At 52.1% G+C, this 20,762-nt stretch overlaps 1 protein-coding gene across 1 annotated transcript in view; it reads right to left on the reverse strand.

Annotated features, from left to right (window-relative positions):
• The window catches only part of DNAH17 (dynein axonemal heavy chain 17), a 121,213-nt gene that overhangs the window by 89,005 nt on the left and 11,446 nt on the right, over window positions 1-20,762 (reverse strand). The window contains exons 13-20 of the mRNA XM_014863319.3: window positions 15,800-16,065; window positions 14,822-15,017; window positions 12,348-12,494; window positions 7,703-7,811; window positions 6,579-6,682; window positions 4,386-4,526; window positions 2,291-2,434; window positions 299-481 (exon numbers count right to left, since the gene is read on the reverse strand). Of these exons, the coding sequence (XP_014718805.3) occupies window positions 299-481; window positions 2,291-2,434; window positions 4,386-4,526; window positions 6,579-6,682; window positions 7,703-7,811; window positions 12,348-12,494; window positions 14,822-15,017; window positions 15,800-16,065 (1,290 nt within the window). The remainder of the gene's footprint in view (window positions 1-298; window positions 482-2,290; window positions 2,435-4,385; window positions 4,527-6,578; window positions 6,683-7,702; window positions 7,812-12,347; window positions 12,495-14,821; window positions 15,018-15,799; window positions 16,066-20,762) is intronic.

Raw genomic sequence — 20,762 nt, forward strand, 5'->3', positions numbered from 1 at the left:
CCTTCACGTCTCACTGGGGGTGGGGAGGCGCCGGAGGAATGAAAGCCAGGCCGACTGAGGAGAAGCCACTTTGGGAAGACGTATGGGATTTCCAGAGTAGGGACAGAAATCTGGTCTGTGGTCCTGTGATAGAACTTGATAGAATGGAAAACCTCTCGCTTCTCGTCACATTCAGAACCATCATCATTTAAAATGTAAATAACCAGGCATTGCTGAGTTAGGAAGGCAATTCTGAATTAGGAAAGCAATGGGTGCCCACGCAGAGAAAGCGGGTGGGCTGTAGGAAGCCCAGACTGACCTTGTAGCTCATTCTGCCCTTGGCCAGTCGGGGGATGAGCTTGGCGACATTGTAGATGTCATTGATCAGGCTCTCGATCAGCGCCAGGAAGCCACGGGTCCCACCCATCTCCAGGGACGGACTGAAGACCAGCCCATCCTCTTCCAGCTCCATGCGGACCTCAAACAGCGGTGCCACACTCTCCTGAAACAGGTCATCACGGGGGTCAATGCCTCGCCCTTGGCTGAGCCATTCTCAATGCCCAGATGTTCACTCTGGGCACCAGCCAATGTATAGGGCTAACTCCCACTGGCTGGGACCACTTTGCAGGGCAGGTGGCCCCAGTGGCCCCTTCAGCAAGGGGTCTGAAACCACCATTGGGCCAAAAGCAGGCTGGAGCAGTCCAGGGCAGGAGAGGGCAGCGATTCTAAGTGCAGACGAGAGACCACCTACCTCCGTTCAAAGCCTGAATCTGCTACTTATTAGCTCTGTGGCCTTGAGCAAGACACTTGACCCCCCAATTTCCCCAAATATATAAAATGAGGATAATAATTTTATAGAACAGAGACAACAACTGTCCCCATCTCTTTGGGTTATTGTGAGGATTAAATGGCTCGGTAGCATACAGAGTGTGCAGAGTCGTGGCTGGCTCACTTTTAAGTGCTGGCAGCCACGGCCACAGTGTGTGGTGGGGTCACAGCCAGGCAGGACAGCCTTCCCTGTGCTCTGGAAAGGACGAGCCCTCACACCCATCAGAGGTTCCCGTTTACAAAGCACATGCACACAGTAACCCTGCGTGTTCCTGGATCCCCTCGTGAGGCTGCAAGGCTGAGTGGGCCAGCCTCTGTAAGGCGATGGGATGGAGGATAGCTGGACATACCAGCGAATCCCAAAGCATGGGCCAAGGCCCACGGGTGGCCACGAGATCCGCTCCATGGCCTCTTATCTTCCTCCAAACAGAGTTGCGTGTTGGCCCTGGGAGTGGTTGACTCGAGAGCCCCCTGGTTTGCTCTATGACCAAGGGAGGGTGTTGACTAGTGTCTGAGTCAGATGCTAAGTGGTATGAAAGTTCAATCATCATGAACTCAAATGACCAGACTTTTCTAAAGCTGCTAGCTCAGGGGTCTGCTCTTCTCACTGGGCCACTTAGGGATGCCCTGGGACTTCTTGAGGAGTACATTTTGTTATCGGGGCGTCCTCATAGTTTTGATTGTGACTTTGCTCACTTTGAAACTGTAATTTATGACTTATAATTGTACATTAACTGTAAATTGGTTAATTCCGTTGCTGACACCTTGCAGGGCTGTCTGTTGCATGGGGAAACTTGCAGTTGGTGGTGATGACTACTTTCATCAACAGAATGTAGGGTCTGTGAGTGTCTGGTGACCACCGGCCTTCGAGGCACACGTGCTGGGCTCAGGCACAGGCCATCTGCCCTCTGTGGCTGGTACAGGGTGTCTCAGTGCCATCCCCACCATCATTTCCTGGAGGGGCAGGGGGGCGCTGGGGGTCTTTGATCCTGCCCTACTGGCCATATTGAAAATCATTTGGGAGCCATGTAACAAAAAGACATGGGTAGGGAAGGGCTCAACCCCACGGAAAACGCTGGAGAACGTGCCGGGATGCAACGAACCTGCACATCCCGTCCCGTTTGCTCATCTGGCTTACACTTCCACCCACCTGGCTGAGAGTCGAGTAGGGTAGGAGCTGATGTTGCTCTCAGGGGGGCACCCTCCACCCCTAATCAATGCGAGTAGGGGCTGTGGTGCCTGCTCCCCGTCACCTGGAGACAAGGTAGGACAACCTCCTCAGGTCCGCTTAGGTATTCTACGGCCGATTCATGGTGCGGCAGATTTAAGGTGACCAGGTGTCCTGAGTGCCTGGGACTGAGGAGGATGCAGTCCCGGGATGCAGGACTTCCGGTTTTAGCACTGGGGTGGGTTAGTCACCCTAGGCAGATTTTAATGTCTGTTTGTTTGTAAAGAAATAACCTATCTAATATTTGTAACTCACATCTGTAACCATGTTGTCTATCAGGTAGTTCAGGGATTTGCGGATGAAGTGGTCAAATTCCTCCAAGACCATGCCGTCGATGTGGTTGACGTAGTCTTTCCAGGAGTAGCTCGCTGTGTCCGCTCTGAACAGCTCTGCGTTCTCCTGCAAACAGAGCAGTCAGCTGTCATTCCACTGGTTCACCTGTTCCCTCTTTAAGCAACGTGCTCAATGACTCTCTGGACCCCCCCTTGCCCTTGTTCACATCCTCCGGACGCCCGGCTCTGCTCCCAGCTTCTCAAATGTGCTGGGCTCTTTCCTATGGCAGAGTCTTGCGCAGGCTACCCTCTCCCATTCTCGTCGCATCTGGCTTCTTCTAATAGTTTAGGTTTTAACCCAAATGTCACCTCCTCTCAGAGGCCCTCCTTGACCATCCTCCATTCATCTTAGGTTTGGTTCCTGTCCCTTCCCCCACCTATATTCTCTCTAGTAATCCATTATTTGTGCCCATGATGGCACAGATGACAACTCTGAATTCTTTTCTTTATTTGACTCTGGTCTATATGCCCCCCTTGGAGCCAAGCTTCATGAGGACAGCGATTGACTGTCTTTTCCACCATTGTACCTCCAGCACTCAACAGTATGCCTAGGACAGAGTAGGAGCTGGTGGATGGATGAATGGATGGGTGGGTGGGTGGATAGATGGGGGAGTGGGAGGGTGGATGGGTGGATGACGGGATGGATAGGTAGACATATGAATCTGTAAGACACCGAGTGCTACAGGGAAATACAAAGATGAATAGGACCCAGTCTCTACCCTCAGGCAGGTATATTCTAATAGAGGAGAGAAGACACAGGCTTAAATAATTTCAGCGTAAAGTAGAAAGAAATGGTTAAAATGACTATCATGGAAGTAGAGGACTCTGGCAAATCTATGTGACCTCAAAGCCTTGTCTCGTTGGCTAGCTGGCCTCTGCCTCACCAGGGTCCTACCCCACGGCCCTGCGTCCTCGCCCGCCCTCTTCCTGTGCTCTGCACTGCGATCCCTTGCCTGACCCTAAGCCAAATGGATTTGTCCTGGGCTTTGTTTACAACACTTCTGAGAGTGTTAACAGGGTAATTGCTTAACTCTTTCAAGTAACATTTTTGCAGTTTAACATCTTAATTTAGTGGGACTTTCTGGCACCATGGCAAAGAGGGAAGGAAGAGGATCTGGAAAAAAGACAAAATATTTTTTGGTCCAGTCAAGTCACTCCATTGGGGTAACGACCTTCCAAGCAATGAGGTGATCATGAGAACAGCCAGCGAGAGACCCTCCTCCCCGTGGGGCCCACTGGTCCGTGTGGGTGTGGTGACCCATCATTTAAGTCCATACCAATGATTTGCACCATGCCCTGGGAACCCCAGAAAACTGCCCTGAAAACATCTTGAGCTCAAGAGAGAATTCTCCCTTTTTCAGGCCAATGCAGCGTTCCACCTTTCACATTCGCCTCAGATACAAAAGCTAAGATGCAAGCTGGATAAAACACCTGCCAAGTGAGGGAGGCACAAGGACACCCACACTGTTAGGAATCTAAGCAGAGCTTCCAGAACGCCAGGCTACCATTTTGCATTCTCCCTCTGAACGTGTCAGCAGGGACATGGGCTCACGGACCGTTGAGACTGTTGGCAAAAAGGAATCTCCTGCTCTCTAGGCAGCACAGGAGGTGTGCGTCCTCACATATCCTGATTTGAGTGTGTTGGCACAGATACGCCATGCACACACACCCAATGTTCCTCGCTCTTCCCACTGGTGAACCATGGGCAAACCATGAAGGATGCCGGTTAGACACAGTGCTTGCCCTCGAGCAGCTTATCTCAGGGAAACAAGAGCTGTTGACTTTGTACCAAGATGTCACTTGTCTACACCAACTTTGTGCGGGGTAGGGGGTGCTGATCCCCTTAGAACAGAGGGCAGACATGTGACGAGGGGACTCAGCCTTCAAAGGGTACGTTTGGGATGGTCTGCTATTTTCAAACAAGACTGTTGGACTAAAGATCACAGACTTCTGTGACCACTGAGCCATTTAATGAAGAGCAAGCAGGCTCTCGATGGCCCTCCTGGGCGTGTCCTTACTGCAACCATGGCTTGGATCTTCTGGCCAGCATCCTTGACCGCAGCGTAGCGTCTGTTGAGATTGAGCATCCTTCCATCCAAGTCCAACAGAGCCTCTTTCTTGTTGTCCTTTCTCTCAAACATTGGGTTGGCAGACCAATCCTGAAAGGAAGACGCGAGAGAAAAGTCTTTGGAGAAAACGCTCCTTCACTGCACACTCTCTGATGTGAACATCCCTGTCCATTGCTGACCTCGGAGAGGGCTAGGCCTCTGAGAACTGTTGACCAGAGAGCCTTAGATGACAACTCAAAACCAGTCAGGGCCTTGAGGGACCGCAGAGAGACGTCTGGGATGCTTTACCCAATCAGGCCCAAAAGGAGTCACTCTTGGGGAAGGAGCATCTGACTCTCTTGTCAGGGCACCAAAGGAGCTGAGGGCGAGGGAAGCCATAAATGAAGAGGTAGGGGACAAGGCGGCCAGATCCGGAGATGAATGTGGAGATGATCAGAGCTCCAGAGAACAGAAAGAGACACATGTGACAGAACAGATGACTAAAGACGCTGTTGATGAGCTGAAGAAATGCTGCCATTTTCAGATGGAAACCCTTAAGGGAGTCCAGGGAACATTAACAAGAGGAGACGCATGTCTGGAAACACCCTGGTGAGGGTTCTGAAGCTCGAAGATACTGAAAAACTCCACACACCTCCAGACAGAGAGAATGAGGACATGAAAAGGAAAGTCATGCCGTTGTCCACCTTCTCAACGTTGAAGCTACAAGACAGGGACTGCTGTGTGCTGAATTGTGTCCCCCACATGTATACGTTGTGGTCCTAAACCCCTAGTGCCTGAGGATGTGGCCATATTTGGAGAGAGGGTATTTAAAGAGGGGATTCAGTTAAAACAAAGTCGCTAGGGTGGGCCTTAACCCGACATGACTGGTCTCCTTACAAGAAGAAGAGATCAGGACACAGGCACACACAGAGGAAAGACCCCTGAGGACACAGGGAGGAGATGCCATCTCCAAGCCAAGGAGCGAGGCCTCAGGAGAAACCAGCCCCGCCTGCACCTTGATCTCGGACTTCCAGCCTCCAGAATTGTGAGAAAATAAGTTTCTCCTGTTTAAGCTGCCCTGTCTCCAGCACTTGCTGGAGCCGCCCGAGCAGACTGACACAGGGATGTTTCTAGACTGTTGAAAGAAAAGGACCACATCAAAACATCCTTTACCTGGACAACAGACAGCCACAGGTGAGGTCAAAAGAAAGATATTTTTGGACAAGCAAGGAGTCAGAAAGTACGTCATCAATGCAGCCTTTCTGAGGAAATTACTTGAGGAATTACTCCATTCGAATGAAAACTGAATCAGAAGCAAAAGTGGTGAGCCATGATTTTCGTCTATGATATACTGAGTACATATATGTGGGTGGTGATGAAATGAACGTGAACTGTAACATAGAAGTTTCATGCTGTGAAAAGCCAAAGGAGTCTCCAAATAGAAGAGATGTGTTCTAACAAAAAACACTAATGCTGACCAGGATCAGAAATTCCAAATGATTTCAACCCAGGAGTCTGTGGGGGTGGAGAGGGAGGTGGTAGATATCAGCCTGCTCCAAAGCGCGATCTCGGCAGGGGTGCGTGGCGGGGCTGGTGGGGCATCTTGGTTATTTAATTTTGATATGCAAAACATAGCATAAACATAATTGTTTTAAAAATAAAATAGAGTTACACAGACATTGCAAAGTAATGGGAGCGGGCATTTTGAAAACTTCCTTTTGGAGCTATCGCTGCAGATGTCTGCAAATTAGGGCGCTGATGACAGACCACAGGGGAGGCTAGGGAAGGACTCCCCCCTGCCACCCCCCGTTCTCTGCGTTGGGCTGGGTGAAAGGGACCGTGCTGCTTCCGTAAGGAGCTTGAGTGTGCTGCAGGCAGAGCCGAGTTAGCGCATCTTTCCCCTCCTTGTTCCTGGCACCTGCCTGGCAGAGAGGGGACCCTGCATGCACACTTGCTAAGCTCAGTGGAACGGAATTGAATTCTGCAGAGGGACTTTTTCTGCCTTGGGACCACCCTGACATCTTTGTGCGGTCCAGAGCCTCAAAGAGCAGGCTCCCACTGCCTGTGGCGCGTTCCGTGAGCATCTCCGCGGGGCCCGTTTTCCCCAGGAACCTCTCCTGGGTCTCCATTTAAGCCCCACTCTGTGCCTTGCAGCTTACTCACCTTCATGGCCTGGGAAATTCCATCTATATTCTGCTTTGCTTTTTGCATCCTGTTCTGCAAGTTATATAGAATTTCTCGCATCTCTTGAATATATTCAAACACCCCTAAAATATAAGCGTAAAGGACTCTCACAAAGTGAATGACTTAGCGAAATGAAAACTTCTCTTGAGCTGGCTTAACACTCATTATTACAAGACAGCACTTGTGTGAATATCTGGAACATGAAGCAGAAGAAATCACTGCGAGTTCCCTGAAAGGAAGTGCTGAGGAATAATGCACATTGTGCCTCTCTGGAAGCGGAACTTCCCTATCCCCAAACAGGCGGATTATTAATTCCGCCCAGGAACTCCAGGCTCCTGATGCCAAGGGACCCCCATCCCTGGGCACCCCAGCCCCTCCAGCCATGGACAGAACGCTGGAGAGACTCGAGCTTCCTTAGAAAGCTCTCAGAGGCCTGGATCGGAGCAGCTGGAAGAGACGTGTTCTTGGGCGGAAGTGAGAGAAAAGAAGCACACGGCTTCCTCGCACAGAAAGGTCCAGGTGGAGCCAGGTTCGGGTCAGTGCACAGTCTCTCCTTCTAGGTGAGGTAGTGGAGGCAGGAGACGGCATAGGAGGGCTGAAAAGATGGCGCAAGACAAGTTGGAAGGTCCTGATGGAGGGGGAAACGATGGCAGTGGTGTTTACCCAGAGGCGGGTCCTGGGGATGAGGTTCTTCCGCCTGATCCCACGGTGGGATGGAGGGAGGAAGGGGACTCATGGGGGCACTTCTACTTCTCGGATCTCTGCCCCGAGCCAGCGGCAGCGTGCCCGCGTGGAAGACCAGCACACCGCCCCGGCCTCCAGCGAGTCTAGTTCGCAAACTTGGAACCCTCGGTTATTGCCAAGGAGTCTTTGCCCATTCTCTTTGTACGTGACACAGATGGGCTGCTGGGACCGGGCGAGCAGGTGCAACTATCCTTCAGCTTTAAACGAAACCCCGTTGCGGTCAGAGTGGACCCACCGAGCCAGAAGGCAGAAGCGGCCACTCGGGTATGTTTTAGGACAGAAGCCAGACAGGTCGGACCCCACCCCCCACCCCCCACCCCCCAGTTTAGCCCTACGTGAAACGAACATGGCCTTGGTACCTTCCCCGTTCCAGAACAACGTCGTTTCAGCGCTCAGTAACTTCACATCGATTGCTTCCAACTCCGACTTCACTAGTGGGAATTCTACGTCCATCACAGTGGTCTTTATCTGCAAAACGAAGCCTACAGTTTCAGGGCCTTTGTTCCAAATCCAGCCAGACCGAAAACTGTCTTACGGTAAGGACTTATTACTCGGTACCCACCAAGCCAGTTACAACTAGTGTTATTTGATTGAGAATTACATGTAAATCAAATTTCAGGAGATTTCAACGTTTACAATTATTTTTATTACCCAGGATTTATGTATATACTTAACTCTCAATTACCCATGTTATGGGGTACAAAGAGAAGGGAGTACAATAACACAAAAACAGTGAGTGTATAATCCAAAACTTTTAAAAATTTGGCTTAGACTCATAATCAGAGAATCAGGGAAACACACATGGGTGACTGGGGCATTTCTGGGCTCAGAATCTCTCCTGGGTCATGAATCTAATGCTCGAGGAGTCCAGGATCGCAGAGAAGCTGTTCAAGCTGTTAACAGATCAGAGTCAACAGGAGTACAGGTTCCATAGCGTCTTGACACAGTTCCAGCTGCTTCAAGAAACTAATTTAACGCTTGAACGCCTCAACTCACAAAATAGACAAAAAGGAGGAGAGTGTAGACAGTTTTTATAAATTATTCCTTTAAATAACAAGCACCGTCCGCCCTTTGTAACATCCTTCTATCTAGCAACATTTTGATGTTTATATAACTTTTCAAGGACATTTCTACTCTATAAAGAAAGGGATGTACACAGAATTACAACTGTACATGAGACGCTGACTATTTGCCTTTCAGAATAATTCTTTACATACATTTAGTCCTTTAAATGGTGCCCCCAGCCCCACCCCCACCCCCGCCACTGCCTTCAAATGTTTTCAGACGATTAACTCTTAGAAAAGTGGGTAAGGGCACAGAAATAAAGTTTAAAAGCTATTACCAGTGGAAACCAGACAGAAGTAAAACAAACGGTCTCCAGAATCAAAGCGAGTTAGTGTGAAATATGATTCCATTCATCAGAGTCGGGTTATGAAACAATTACACGGGGAGGCTCCTCCCAGTCATGGAGCCCTTGCTTAGAATACATCCTGAGTGAGACAACCTCACCACGTGCCTCTTTAGGATGTTTGCAACCAAATCCCAGTGAGTAGAGTCAGAGGGGAGCCCTTTGCACGGAATTTAAGCAGCTGGACAAAGGTGCTGAGTTTCCAGTGACCGACCCGAGCAGAGACGGCAGGCTTCGGCGAGGTCAGAACCCAGGGCCAGCCCCAAGGGGCAGCCGAGGTGGGTGGGGGCAGCTCCTGGGTGGTGAAGCCTGGGCTGCGGCTCTTGCCCACAACTCATACGGTCACTCAGAGACTCGGGAGGGCGATTTATTGACCATTTCTCACAGTAATAGCCCAGAAAAGTAGCCAAATATTACTATGCCGTTGTGACGGCCAGCGTAAACAATGCGTGTGGTGAGAAGATCCGATTAATACCCCCTGTTTATTGCTTTTCAACAGGCTGTGTTATAAATCCACACCTTTAGGGCATTTTTCCCAGCAGCGTGATCTGGGAGAAAAGCACAGTCAAGGGGTCCCGCAAAGACCCCAGCAGATTCCCCAAAGCTCCACACCCACTCTTGCCTCCTTCACACATCAGTGAATACTCGCAGTCTGGAGGCCCGCGGTGTCTCAGCAACAGAAACCATGCTGAGAATAAGAAGCGTGTCTAAGGGGCCCAGGAGCATCTCCAAAGACAGAAAAGAGCATCCACGGCTGCAGGCGCTCAGCTCCCGTCTGACTGCCCAGCATCTTTATCAGCAGAACAAGACCACTCAGCTGAAGCCAACGCGTGTCACGGACTGAACGGCCTGTGCTCGGCTGGGCTTTGTTGGCAAATACAGAAATGGAAGATCAATTTTGGGGGTTTTTTTCTAAATAACATTTGTTGAGGGTTTTTTTCTGATTGTAGCATTGTAGAAAGTCTTTTACACTGAAAATAACCCACGAGCACTTTTCCGCATCACTGTTTCCCCCGCACCTTCATTTTCTCTAAACACCATGGCTGCGCGGTGTCCCAGGGGACGGATGGACACGAGTCGTCCGATGCTGAGGACAGCAGTTTCTGGAGAAAGCGAATTCAAGGAAATGCACTTAAAGCAGAGACTGTGCTTCATGGTCCGCAGCACAAATGAGTCAACTAAGATTTTATCTTGCAAATGAAGTGAATGAGAATAACAGTATTATTGGACACATTGTAGATTGCATTACCACCCAATGCCCTAATTCTCTGGATGGAGTAAGGAATGGATCTGGAGTTGAGTAAGGAATGGATCTGGGGTGGATTTATTTGTAGGTGTGTGTGGGACAGGGTGATATTTCTGATAAATCCACGAGATGGCAGGACCCGGCAAGCCTCACGTCACCTTCGGCTTTCCCAGCCCGTTCATAAGGGAGTTCACGTCCCCCAAGAGCCGGGGCTTCCTCAGCCTCCCCAGGCACGCGCTGAGCCTTTCGGTATTCCAACGCTTCTCTTGGGTGGCATCTGAAGTGGGGATTGAATTTTGGGCTTGTTCAAATACATGGCGTCATCTGACCACCATCCCCCGTGTGAGACGTCTTGTAGGCAAGTCCTGGATGTCAGAAACACCCTTTGGATTCACAGCATTACCGATGCCATTTCTTTCTCTCATAGGAGGAAGGCGCACGGCACATCTGTGCTCTGTTAACACCAACTCAGAACCCAGCAAGGGGCTGGGGACGGACAGGACAGGAAGTGGTCCTGATGGCCTGGGCGTTCCCCACAAGACCCCTACAAGAAAACAGAGAAAAACAGAGGCCTGGCCCACATGTCTCTAGAAAAGACGCCCTCACGTCAGGAACCCGGGAGCCAGTAAGCACCTCACGGACAGATTGAGACACAAAACACAAACAAAAATGTTCCAGGCCCCAGGCAGCTGTTCCAGTTGGGGGCAAGTTGGCTGAAAGAAACAGGACCCTCTGGAGCCAGCACAGGTCTCTCGAGGGTGCACTGACAGTGAGCTCCAAGGAGGAAACCCCACAGACACAGACGCGTGGGGGGACTGGCCCCACAAAGTCCACGTCTGCTCTCTCGAGGCCTTTCTGGCCACCTGCTCCACCCCCTGCTCCCTTCCTGCTGCAACCTGTGTTTCTGCTCACTCTCAGTTTCTCTGCTCCCCCATGATCCACCGTCAATGGGGCTGCGACCCAATTCCGAACTCCCAGCATTCTGCGGAGAGAGAATCTTAGCCCCTTTTTTGGATTAGGTGTCTATTGTAGGCTCAGTGACGGCTCCCCAAAGATGTCCACATCCTAATCTCTGGGCCCTGTGACTATGTCACCTTACACAGCAAAAGAGAACTTGCAGACATGACTCATCTCAGGACCTTGTCACGGGGAGATTACGCTAGATCATCTGGGCAGGCCCAATGCAATCACGAGGTCCTTGTAAGAGGGAGGCAAGAAGGTCAACAGAGAAGAAAGCAATGTGAGGACAGAAGCAGAAGTGGGAGTCATGCCATCTGAAGACGCAGTGAAGACGGAGCCTCGAGCCAAGGCGCGCGGGCGGCCTCTGGAAGGTGGAAAAGGCAAGGAAGCGATTCTCCCTGGAGCCTCTGGAAGGAAGCAGCCCTGCCGGGACCTCGCTTTCAGCAGAAGGAAACAGACTTTGGCCTTGTGACCTCCAGAACTGGAAGACAATACATTAGTACTCTTTGAAGCCCCTCAGTTTGCGGCTGTTTGTTACAGCAGCCACAGGAAACTGACACAGTGTCCACATCTGGCCTAACCTGCTGCGGCCTGGGGCGGGGTGGAGGTCGTGGGGTACAAATGGCAGCCTTTTTTGGGATCTGTGGGTAGGGTCTGTAAGAGAGGGGGTGCCTAGAACGAGGATGGGCATATTGACTGCATGCTGTGCCCTGAGTCCATGCTCTCGAGGTCCCTTCTGGTCACTGAGTCAGCTCCCAGGGGTTCCCACGCAGGAAGGAGGCTCTCAGAACGAGCAGCCCTGTTGTCCCCCAAGGCTAGTCAGTGACTGAGAACTCTCAGTGATGACCAGCCTCTTTATGGTGCTTGTGTCACAGCCCCAGATGGGATCGACGTCAGGAGTCAAGACGGAAAAGGAATTCTTGAGCCACAGAGCTGAGGGTGGACCAGCCACCTCCCTAGGCACCTCTCTGGTTATCTCGAGGCAGCACCTCACACTCGGCTTCTTCACCACATGCCGCTGGGAGATTCGTAATCCTAGTCGATTCCAGGAAATGCACCCCATACACTTCGATGGGTGTAACGGAAGTAATCTCCAATGACTTTGATATTACCCAAAGCAAAATATATTTAGGAGCGTACAGCATCTATAAACAGGCGTGTAATGGAAGCCGAAGTCCAACAGAAGCAAGATTTCCATCATCAGCTGTTTTGAGTTGTCGCCAGCTTTGCGGCCGCCGTTGGGTGAATAATGGAGAGTGGCTCCAAACCACGTCTGAATGTGAGAAGGAAGTCAGTGATTCTGTTGCACTTGGAGATCCAACACCTGTGTTTGTTCTAAACAAAACCCGAAACTTGGCAAACAGAACAAAACAAAACTCCACTGGCCCACCTCATTATACCAGCCGACGATGAGCTCCAAGTTGCCCACAAACTTCCGGAAGGTTTCGTGCTGCGAGAACAGATTCTCAGCGCTGCCTGGGATCTCTTTTTGTTCCTGGAAGTTCAAGTACTTGACTTCTCTCAGAACGGCCACCAACTAAGGCAAATGAAGATGACAAGAAGGTCAGGGGTGACCTCAATGGTACAAGATTTGGCAACACAAGTGAGGGTCTGTCCCCAGGACGCTGCTACAGCCTGTCCACAGGGGGACTTCAAAGCTGGGGGGAGGTGTGTCTGGGGAGGGGAGCTGCCGGCAGGATCAGGACCTCTTCACCCTATTTACTGGTCCCAAGCCAGAAAGTGCTGGCATCGCCAGCGTGGGTGGACGACACCATCGTAACTTCCCAGCATGTTGGAGAAAGGCTTCAGGGCTTCACCTGGGTCCTCCGCAGGATCCAGCCTTCCCTCTCCCCCCTCCTCCCACCTAGTTACAGCCAAGAGATGAAAACAGGGCTCCTTCCAACAGAGCTTCTGCCCTGCTGCTCAACCAAGCTGTTCTCCTCCGGGTCCGTGACCTTCATGTGGCTGAATCCACTGGTCACTTCACAGGCCTCATCTCGCCTGACCGCTCAGCTGCTGGTCACTCCTTCTCCTGGGTGCACAGTGTCTGGGGCTCCAGACTCTCTGGTCACCACCATCAGTCTCTCTTGATGCTTTCGAGACTTGCACGTTGGAGAGCCACAGAGCTTTGTCCCTCTCAATCTACTCTCACCTTGGTGACCTCACCCGACTTCATGGCTTTAAGAACTCCCACATTTAGGTCCCCGACCTAGACCTCACTGCTGACCCCCAGACACATATATCCACCTGCCTGCTCAATGCCTCCATGTGGATGTCTAACTGGCATCTCAAATTCAACGAGACACATGTGCTCCGTCGATCTTGCCCTGTAGCCTGCTCCACTTGCTGTCTCCAGCTGCCATCTCAGCTTCTGGCAATTCCATCCTTCCTTGCCCACCCCCAAACACTGGGGCTGACTCTGCTCTTCCTCAAAGCTGGATTTCCAACCCATCTAGATCAACTGGCTCATCGGCTCTGTGATCAAAGTCCAATCGCTCTTCACACCTTCACTGCTGCCACTCCGGTCCTGGCCACCACCCTTGCATCTCTCATGCTGGATTCCAGCAAAAGGCTCCCAGCTGGTCTCCCTGCTGCTAGCCTTGCCCTCTCCTCAGTATATTCACCCTACAGCATCTAGAAGGATCCTTGAAAAATGTAAGTCAGACCAAAGCCCTTATCTGCTCGAAAGCCTGCGATGACTGCCGTCTCACCCACAACAAAAACCCAAGTGCCCGATGGCCTGTGAGGCCCCTGTGCTCTGTCCTTGCCCTCGCCCCACCTCCTCTCCACCCACCTCCCCTGTGCTCTGTGCTCCCCCCTCCTCCGCCCTCCCCTCCACTTCCTCTCCCACTACCTTCCCTGAGCTCATTCCACCTGCCCCGCTGGCCTCCCTGCCGCTCCCAGAACACACCAGGCACACTCACACCTCCGGCCTTCGCTGTAGCTGTTTGCTCTCCTGGAAGGCTTTCCCGCAGATCTCTGCTTGGCCAACTGCCTTACTCCTGCAAGTGTGCTCACGTCCCAAACAGCAACCTGCCCCATTCCCTCCGCTCTACTGACCCCCTTGACCCGCCCTTCCGCTCCTTTGAGGTACCCATCACCATTTTCTCAGTGTTACAGGCTTCACCTCTCTTGTCGTGCTAATTCGTCATCCCCCCTTCTCCTTGCTCTCTCACACAGCTCTCCCCGTCTCCCTCCACCTCCCCCCAGGGAGGTGAGCCCCAGGAGGACAGGGAGCTTTGTCCGCTGGCTCACTGACTATCCCAGGACACACGGGGGTGCTCAGCAAATACTCGTTGAATGAAAGAAAGAGAGAACTTTAGTGAAAGAGAAGCTTTCGGAGGAAGTCACACCTGGGTGTCCTGCCTTCCTGGTATCAGCCCTGTTCAGAGCGGGGCAAACGCCTCCTTGCTGGGCAAGTGCTTGTGGGCAGAAGGCTGCTCTGCTTTGGTCCTTGGTGCCCATCTAAACTCCCCGGGCCCAGTCCACACTACCAATTCTCTCCAGCTTGCCCGACGTGACCAGGTGTCCTGTTTGTTCAGATGCTGCAAAGACCTTTTTTTTTCTTTCTTTTGTAAATTCTCAAATTGATGTTCCCTCTTGGGAGACCAGGAAAGGTGGCCAAGCTTTAAAATCGTGTAATCATTGAAGCCATTTCCAAGATATTTTGTCTCATATCTTAAAAATATCCTGGACATACTTTTCAAAATACTTAAATAATAAAGCTTTAGCTAACCAGGACATAAGCATCGATCCCCCAAGAACACTTGGCAGAAGGGGAGTGGCCTCAGCGGCTTCGGGCTTCTCCCACCCCCACCTGCAGTGGAACCCGGGACCCCGACGCGGCGGCAAGACAGCACCCACCGCTTTGCTGAAGTTGACCTGGATGAGGTTTGTGATGGGGTCCCGCTGTATCAGGGGCTGCCCCAGGTTGAAGTGGCAATCTTTGTCCACTCCTGCCACCCACTGCTCGTAGATCTTCTCTCGGTAGCTTCTCAGCAGCTCCATCATCTCGTCGTATTTCTGGTAGGTCAGCTTGGCCTCCACGCTGGACATGACCCTGCCATCAGAGGCAGATGGGGTGGTGAGGCCCAGGCCTCACGTTCTCGCTTCCTCTGGGGCCTCGTTAGAGTCCCAACTCTGTCTGTCAGACCTGGGGGCGCTGACACAGACAGCTCACTTTCTGTTTCTTCCAGGCCGAGAGCCTGAGTAAACAGATGGACAATGGCCGTCAATCTGCAGCAATCAGTCCAGCAAGTCAAACAATAACCCCGGAGCAATTGGCCCCAGATGGCCAGGACCTGATTAGCAACGGCCAGCTTCCCTCATTTTCGCCCTCCCTTCCAACTTAGGACCAACCAGAGATGGCTAAATACGCCCCCTACGCAACCACATGGGGTGCCCCTCTTCTAGTCCCCATGCTAACAGCCTCCGATCCCGCGGGGCACACCCGAAGCTTCCCTCTGTTCCTCCGCAAGCTGTCCCACTCCACTGCCTGCCTTCGAGTCTCGGCCAAACGCAGGTGATGGTGGCCGCCTCCCTGCCACGGCAAACTCGGAGTGGACAGCCTGTGCTTGTTCTCATCTGAGTGGCCTTTGTTAAACAATTTCCATCAGGCTGACCATCAGCAGAGGGCAAGCCAGATTCTTCCTGACCTCACTTGCCGAGAAGGCGCCCGCAGGAGGAAAGGGCTCACATGGCTGGGGTGTCCTCTGGGATTGTGCTTTGGGAAGTAAAGGCTTGGCCAATACGAAGCGTCAGATTGCCTCGGGATTGGGATAGATGCCCTCCCCCCCGGCCCTGGCCGTGGAGGGGCGCTGCCCACCCGGTGCCGCCACTCACGGGTGCTCTACATGCTTTAGGTCCTTCATGGGGGCCTCCAGCCTCTCCTGCAGCTCCAGGCTCCATTTGAGCTGCCCGGCCACTGCGGGCATGTTTTTGTGGATTGGGGGTATATTCCCGTTTGCAGAGGCTGCAATCTGGGCATCATACAAGATCTTGGTGTTGTCCAGCTCAGCATCAAACAGCTCCAGCATGACTGAGTACCTGGGTACCACCTCGGCAAGAATCAGAGGCCGCTCCAAGAGGCCCCCGCACATGTACAGGAGCTGGAGAGAGACGAGAGATGTGCCTTCAGTAGGCTCCCCACCGCCTGCCCCATGCATCCTGCCCAGCCCCATGGCTGTTGATGCAATGTGTGCAGCCAAGCCTCAGGAGCAAGAAAGCAGGTACCCTGCCAAGATAAAGATCCATTTGGACCTTTCTCTGTGTAACAATTGGTTAAATGAATGCCTCTGTGATCTTCATGTTGACACGTGCTGAGTCCCAAAATACTGGAGGGTGAGGTGGGCCCTTACCAGAACCTGGAGACAGAGGCTGTGTGGGGTGGACATGTGACAGAATTTCTGGAAGCTCTGCACCCCCTGAAGTCACCCCCACATGCTCCCACAGGGGGAGGAGAAATACCTGAGGCTCCCTCTCCTCCCTCCCTCCCATCTCCTGCCGGGGCTCCCCACTGGCCGAGCCAATGAGTGCCGGGGGCTGGTGGCGCCCACGGCAGAGGGCTGCTCTAACGATGCTCAGACCAGGCAGCCACACTTTCTCTGGGATACATGACCGCAGCTCTTGCTGCCTCAAGGGTTGGACCCGAGTCTCAGATTTGCCCCAGTTTTTGGTCTGAAAAATATAACCACTGTCCCTAAAAATGGTGGCTGCAGAGAAAGGAGGAGAGATTTTCAGGTCCCAAAAAGCCAGCTGAAGTAGCCACTGACCCTTGGGAAGAAACTGAAACTCTGAGGTTCTAACCACAGTTCCCCGCAGGGCAGCTACGACATATTAGGTTGCCAGTGTCATTTTTAAAAATGGACACGTGACAGTTGGGAAAATAACATTCCCCTTCTTGGTTTATGACCCTCCCGACTTCTTCTCCCCTATTCCTTCCTCTTCCCTTCATTTCACGTTTACGTTTTTTTTTTTTTTTTGGCTTCTGTCTTCTAGGAAGGAAGCTAATTTTATTTGCTGCCAAGAGGAGGTCATGCGGAAAATTGCTCTAGAACTTTCCTGGCCATGTGTGAATTACTGACAGCGAGAAATAGCATTGAGGCAGCTTGGGAACATGCAGGGAATGGAGGGGACCTGCGGGAGGGAGGGCGCCCCAGGGCCTGTCCTAATCAGAGCGCAGGGTTGTCAAATGGGGAAGAAAATGTTCTCAGGTACCGAGAGAAAGACGAGCAGATGGAGATGGAAATGGTTCCCAAGAGTTGTTTTCGCCCTTGTTTTTCTTTTAAGCTAGCATAAACTTAAAGTTAAAATTTAGAAAAGGACTTTTCCTTTTAGAGAACAGAAGCTGGACTTAGGCCTAATAGGAGGGACGAGCTACAGGAGAAAGGCCCGGGTGGGTGGGCTTCAATCCTGCGGGCGCCATAGTGCGTGTCCCCCTGAACCGCCTCCCCCCATCCCAGGGTTGACTACGTCCTCATCTCACGAAGGGGACAGGTGCGTCAGCTTAGAGGCATCAACCCTTCCCGTTACTGGAAAACAACACCCAGCCGTATCCTGCGGGTGGGAGGTCTGGGGGTGCCGCCCTCACAGGAGGGGAAGGCTGCTAAGTGCCTGGCATGCCCAGCCGGTCAGCTGCAGCATCGCCTTTTAATTTTGGAGACCCCCTCACAAGGGAGGACCTGCTGTTTCCAAATTAAAGGATTGGCTGGAAACCTCTGCTGGGGACCCTTCTGCAGGTGGGCAGCCCTTGGAGCCTTGTGTTAACATCTTCTGGGTTCTGGGGTTGCACACCCGAGGTCTGCCCCAGAGTGAGGCTGCCTCCCCACGACTCCCTCAGAGGGAGCCAGCTCCCTCCACAGGGAAAGCTGACAAGCACCTACTATGTGCTGGGCTCCATTTTGCATGAACCCAAACCAAGCGTCCGCCTTCAGGGAGTTTATATTCTAGTTGAGAAGGCAATGAACACATAGAGATCGCTATACAACAGAACAGTGGGAGGCCGAGAGCTAAGAAGGAAACAGAGCAGCTCAGCATCAGCACGGGAGACGAGGGAGGGGAGAGGGGAGACGTGGGGGAGGGAAGGAGGGGAGAGGGAAGGATGAGGAGAGGGAAGACTGGGGAGGGGGAAGGAGGGGAGAGGGAAGGAGGGGAGGGGGGAGGCTGCCACTGAGGGAGGAGAGTGGAGGGAAGCCCCTCTTGCAAGGTGGCATGAGGCAGCCACCTGGGGGCAGAGTGTCCCAGAGGAGGGAACAGAGTGAGGCGCTGTATTAATTTGCATTCATTGATATTTTGCCTGGAGCACCAACTCAATCCAAGACTTAAGCGATCCTTACATTTGCAGAGCTTCAAATTCCCTTGTATTTGCATTTTTCAAAAGAATGTCTAAAAGGCAAAGGAACATCCTGGTATTTGCATTAGACAGATCTTTGTGCTCAGGGGTGGGGGGCTTCCTGGGTCCCCAACTCAGCCCCAGGAAGCCCAGCCATGACATCCTCCGGAAAGATGGCCACTACCTGGGCTGCCCAGGCCACTCGACTGCCTCCCGCCACGGGGGCCCGGCTGGCTGAGTGGTTCAGAACAGGGGCCCTGGAAGCGGTCAAGCTCATGGCTGGTTCGGGGTCCTGGTTCCTCTACTTGCTGGCTAACTGTGTGACCTTGGGCAGGTTTCTTGACCTGTGTGAGCTGGTAAAATGGGATGGATACTGTGGGTAATGAGTTTAGCAAACAGCGGGGGTTGTTGTGAGAATTAAAAAAGACAGCACAGTGCTCAGAACTGCGCTTGGGACCTGAGATCCTCTAGGGACCACTGGGCACCTCCTGTGGGCGTGTCACTCCCGCAGCTCCTGGAGGCTCGTGAAGGGAAGGGAAGAGAGAGCCCCGACCTGCAGAGTCCTAGTCGACAAACACACGTAAGAGTGGGCAGGGGAATAAGAAGTTCCCCAGCATACACGCACACGCGCTCCTTTCAATACTCAGCGCCCGTTCTCCAGACAGGCTGTAGGTTGCAGCCGCACACACTGCATCCTGCAGACAGCTCCTCTCAGCCGCTTGTGGGGCAAAGCAGGCCACACAAATGCAGCAGAAGGCTGGGCCAGGACAATGAGGAGTGGTGGGCACTGGGGCAAACTGGACCACTCATGTTCTGTCCACAGGGAACAGCAGCTGTTCCTCTCCAGCTGCTTGTTACCATGAAACACTGTGTATCCCGTGTGGCCGGATCTACTTTTCCAAGAGAGGGTGAAAATCCGAACTTCTATCTGAGCTTTCTCAATTTTTACACGTTGGCTCCTAGAAACATTCTTAAAGTGCCATGTGAGAACAGAGATCCATATAGACAGAGTAGATTAGTGACTGTCCAAGCTGGGGGAGGTTAGGGGGAAGTGAGGAATGACTGAGGGGGATGAAGACGCTGTAAAATTGATTGTGGATGGTTGCACGACTCTAAATATACTAAGAGCCATTGTGCACTGTAAGTGGGTGGAGTGTACGGCGTGTGAATTCTATCTCAAAAGTACATGAGCCAGAGTGAGTGGGGGTCTTTGTGCAGCCTGAGTCATCAACGCCACATTATTTTTTGAGACCGGGATGCATGCACAACGCTGGGAAACCCAATCGTCATCGTGTCTGTTTAATTTCTGAGCACAGCTACATTGATGGGGGGGAGGGGATGTAACTTTTCTTTGGGCATTATGTTTTTCTGAGTTTATTATTTACAGTGCTGGCTTCCCTTGTGGTAATTTGTTATGGAGCAAAGAGACTGATGCCATAAGACGTGACCAGCGCCCAGGCTCCTTCTGTTCTCATTCACGCTTATTTGGCACCTCCTGCCTGCTTGGTGAGGGCCCCAGTGTGCCTGGGACCGAAGGGGTCCCTGAAATGCTGGACTTTCAGTTTCAAAATCAGAAAGTCCTGGGAAGACAGGAGCAGAGAGACTTCATGCTGTGTCTGAGTGCCCCGGCTGCTCAGCATATCGTTCTCTCTGCAAGTTAGAGAACCGGCCTGTGGGCCCCAAACGTTGGCCACCATGTGAGCTTCGACCAGAAAGGTTCAGAGGCCCCCCTCTCCACCCCCCATCGTGCCCATTGGCAAGGGGTCCTCGGGGAGGGGTGCGCCAATCAGCAGTGGGGACCAGAGGGTCTGGCTCCTCACAACGTTAACCAACCTGATTGGTGACAACAGCACCTTGCTGTTTTAAACGCACTTTCTGATTATCTGTGAGGTCAAACTTCAAACAGACGTGTGGATCGGCCACTTGTGGTTTTCTTTGGAATTGACGTTCTCTGTGGGTTTTAGTGCTTTTCTACAATCCAGCTTTTAAAATGCTTTTTTCATAGCATCATTTCTTTTTTCCATTTGTAAAAGTACCATACACTTAATCCGTGCAACTTAGAATGGTAGAAAAGTCCACAGAAGACAGAGACACATCGGCCACCGCCCACCACACAGAGATGGCTCCCCACAACGCCCCAGGTTTGCTTCCTGAGCCTCAAACGCTGAGAGCATGTCGATTCAGCTCAGCGAGCAGAACGCGGGTGCATTTTATTTTTATAGCAATTCTGCCTCTCTCTGACTTTTGCTCTTTTATGCAGTGGGGGAATTGAATCGAATAAGAATAAAAGGACACAAGAATCAGTAAAATAACTGTCCCCTCCTGCTCTCTTTCTTCTCTTGCTCTAAGAAACGGCAGTGAGACCCAACAGGAGCTGCTCCAGGTGCTCACTGCCGAGCAGCTCCCAGACGGTGAGAAAGGTCCCTGCCCTTGCGAGCCCAGCTCTTCATCTCTAAATGAAGATGATCAGACCCC

The sequence above is a fragment of the Equus asinus genome, chromosome 13 (assembly GCF_041296235.1).
Source record: "Equus asinus isolate D_3611 breed Donkey chromosome 13, EquAss-T2T_v2, whole genome shotgun sequence".
Classification (NCBI taxonomy): Eukaryota; Metazoa; Chordata; class Mammalia; order Perissodactyla; family Equidae; genus Equus; species Equus asinus.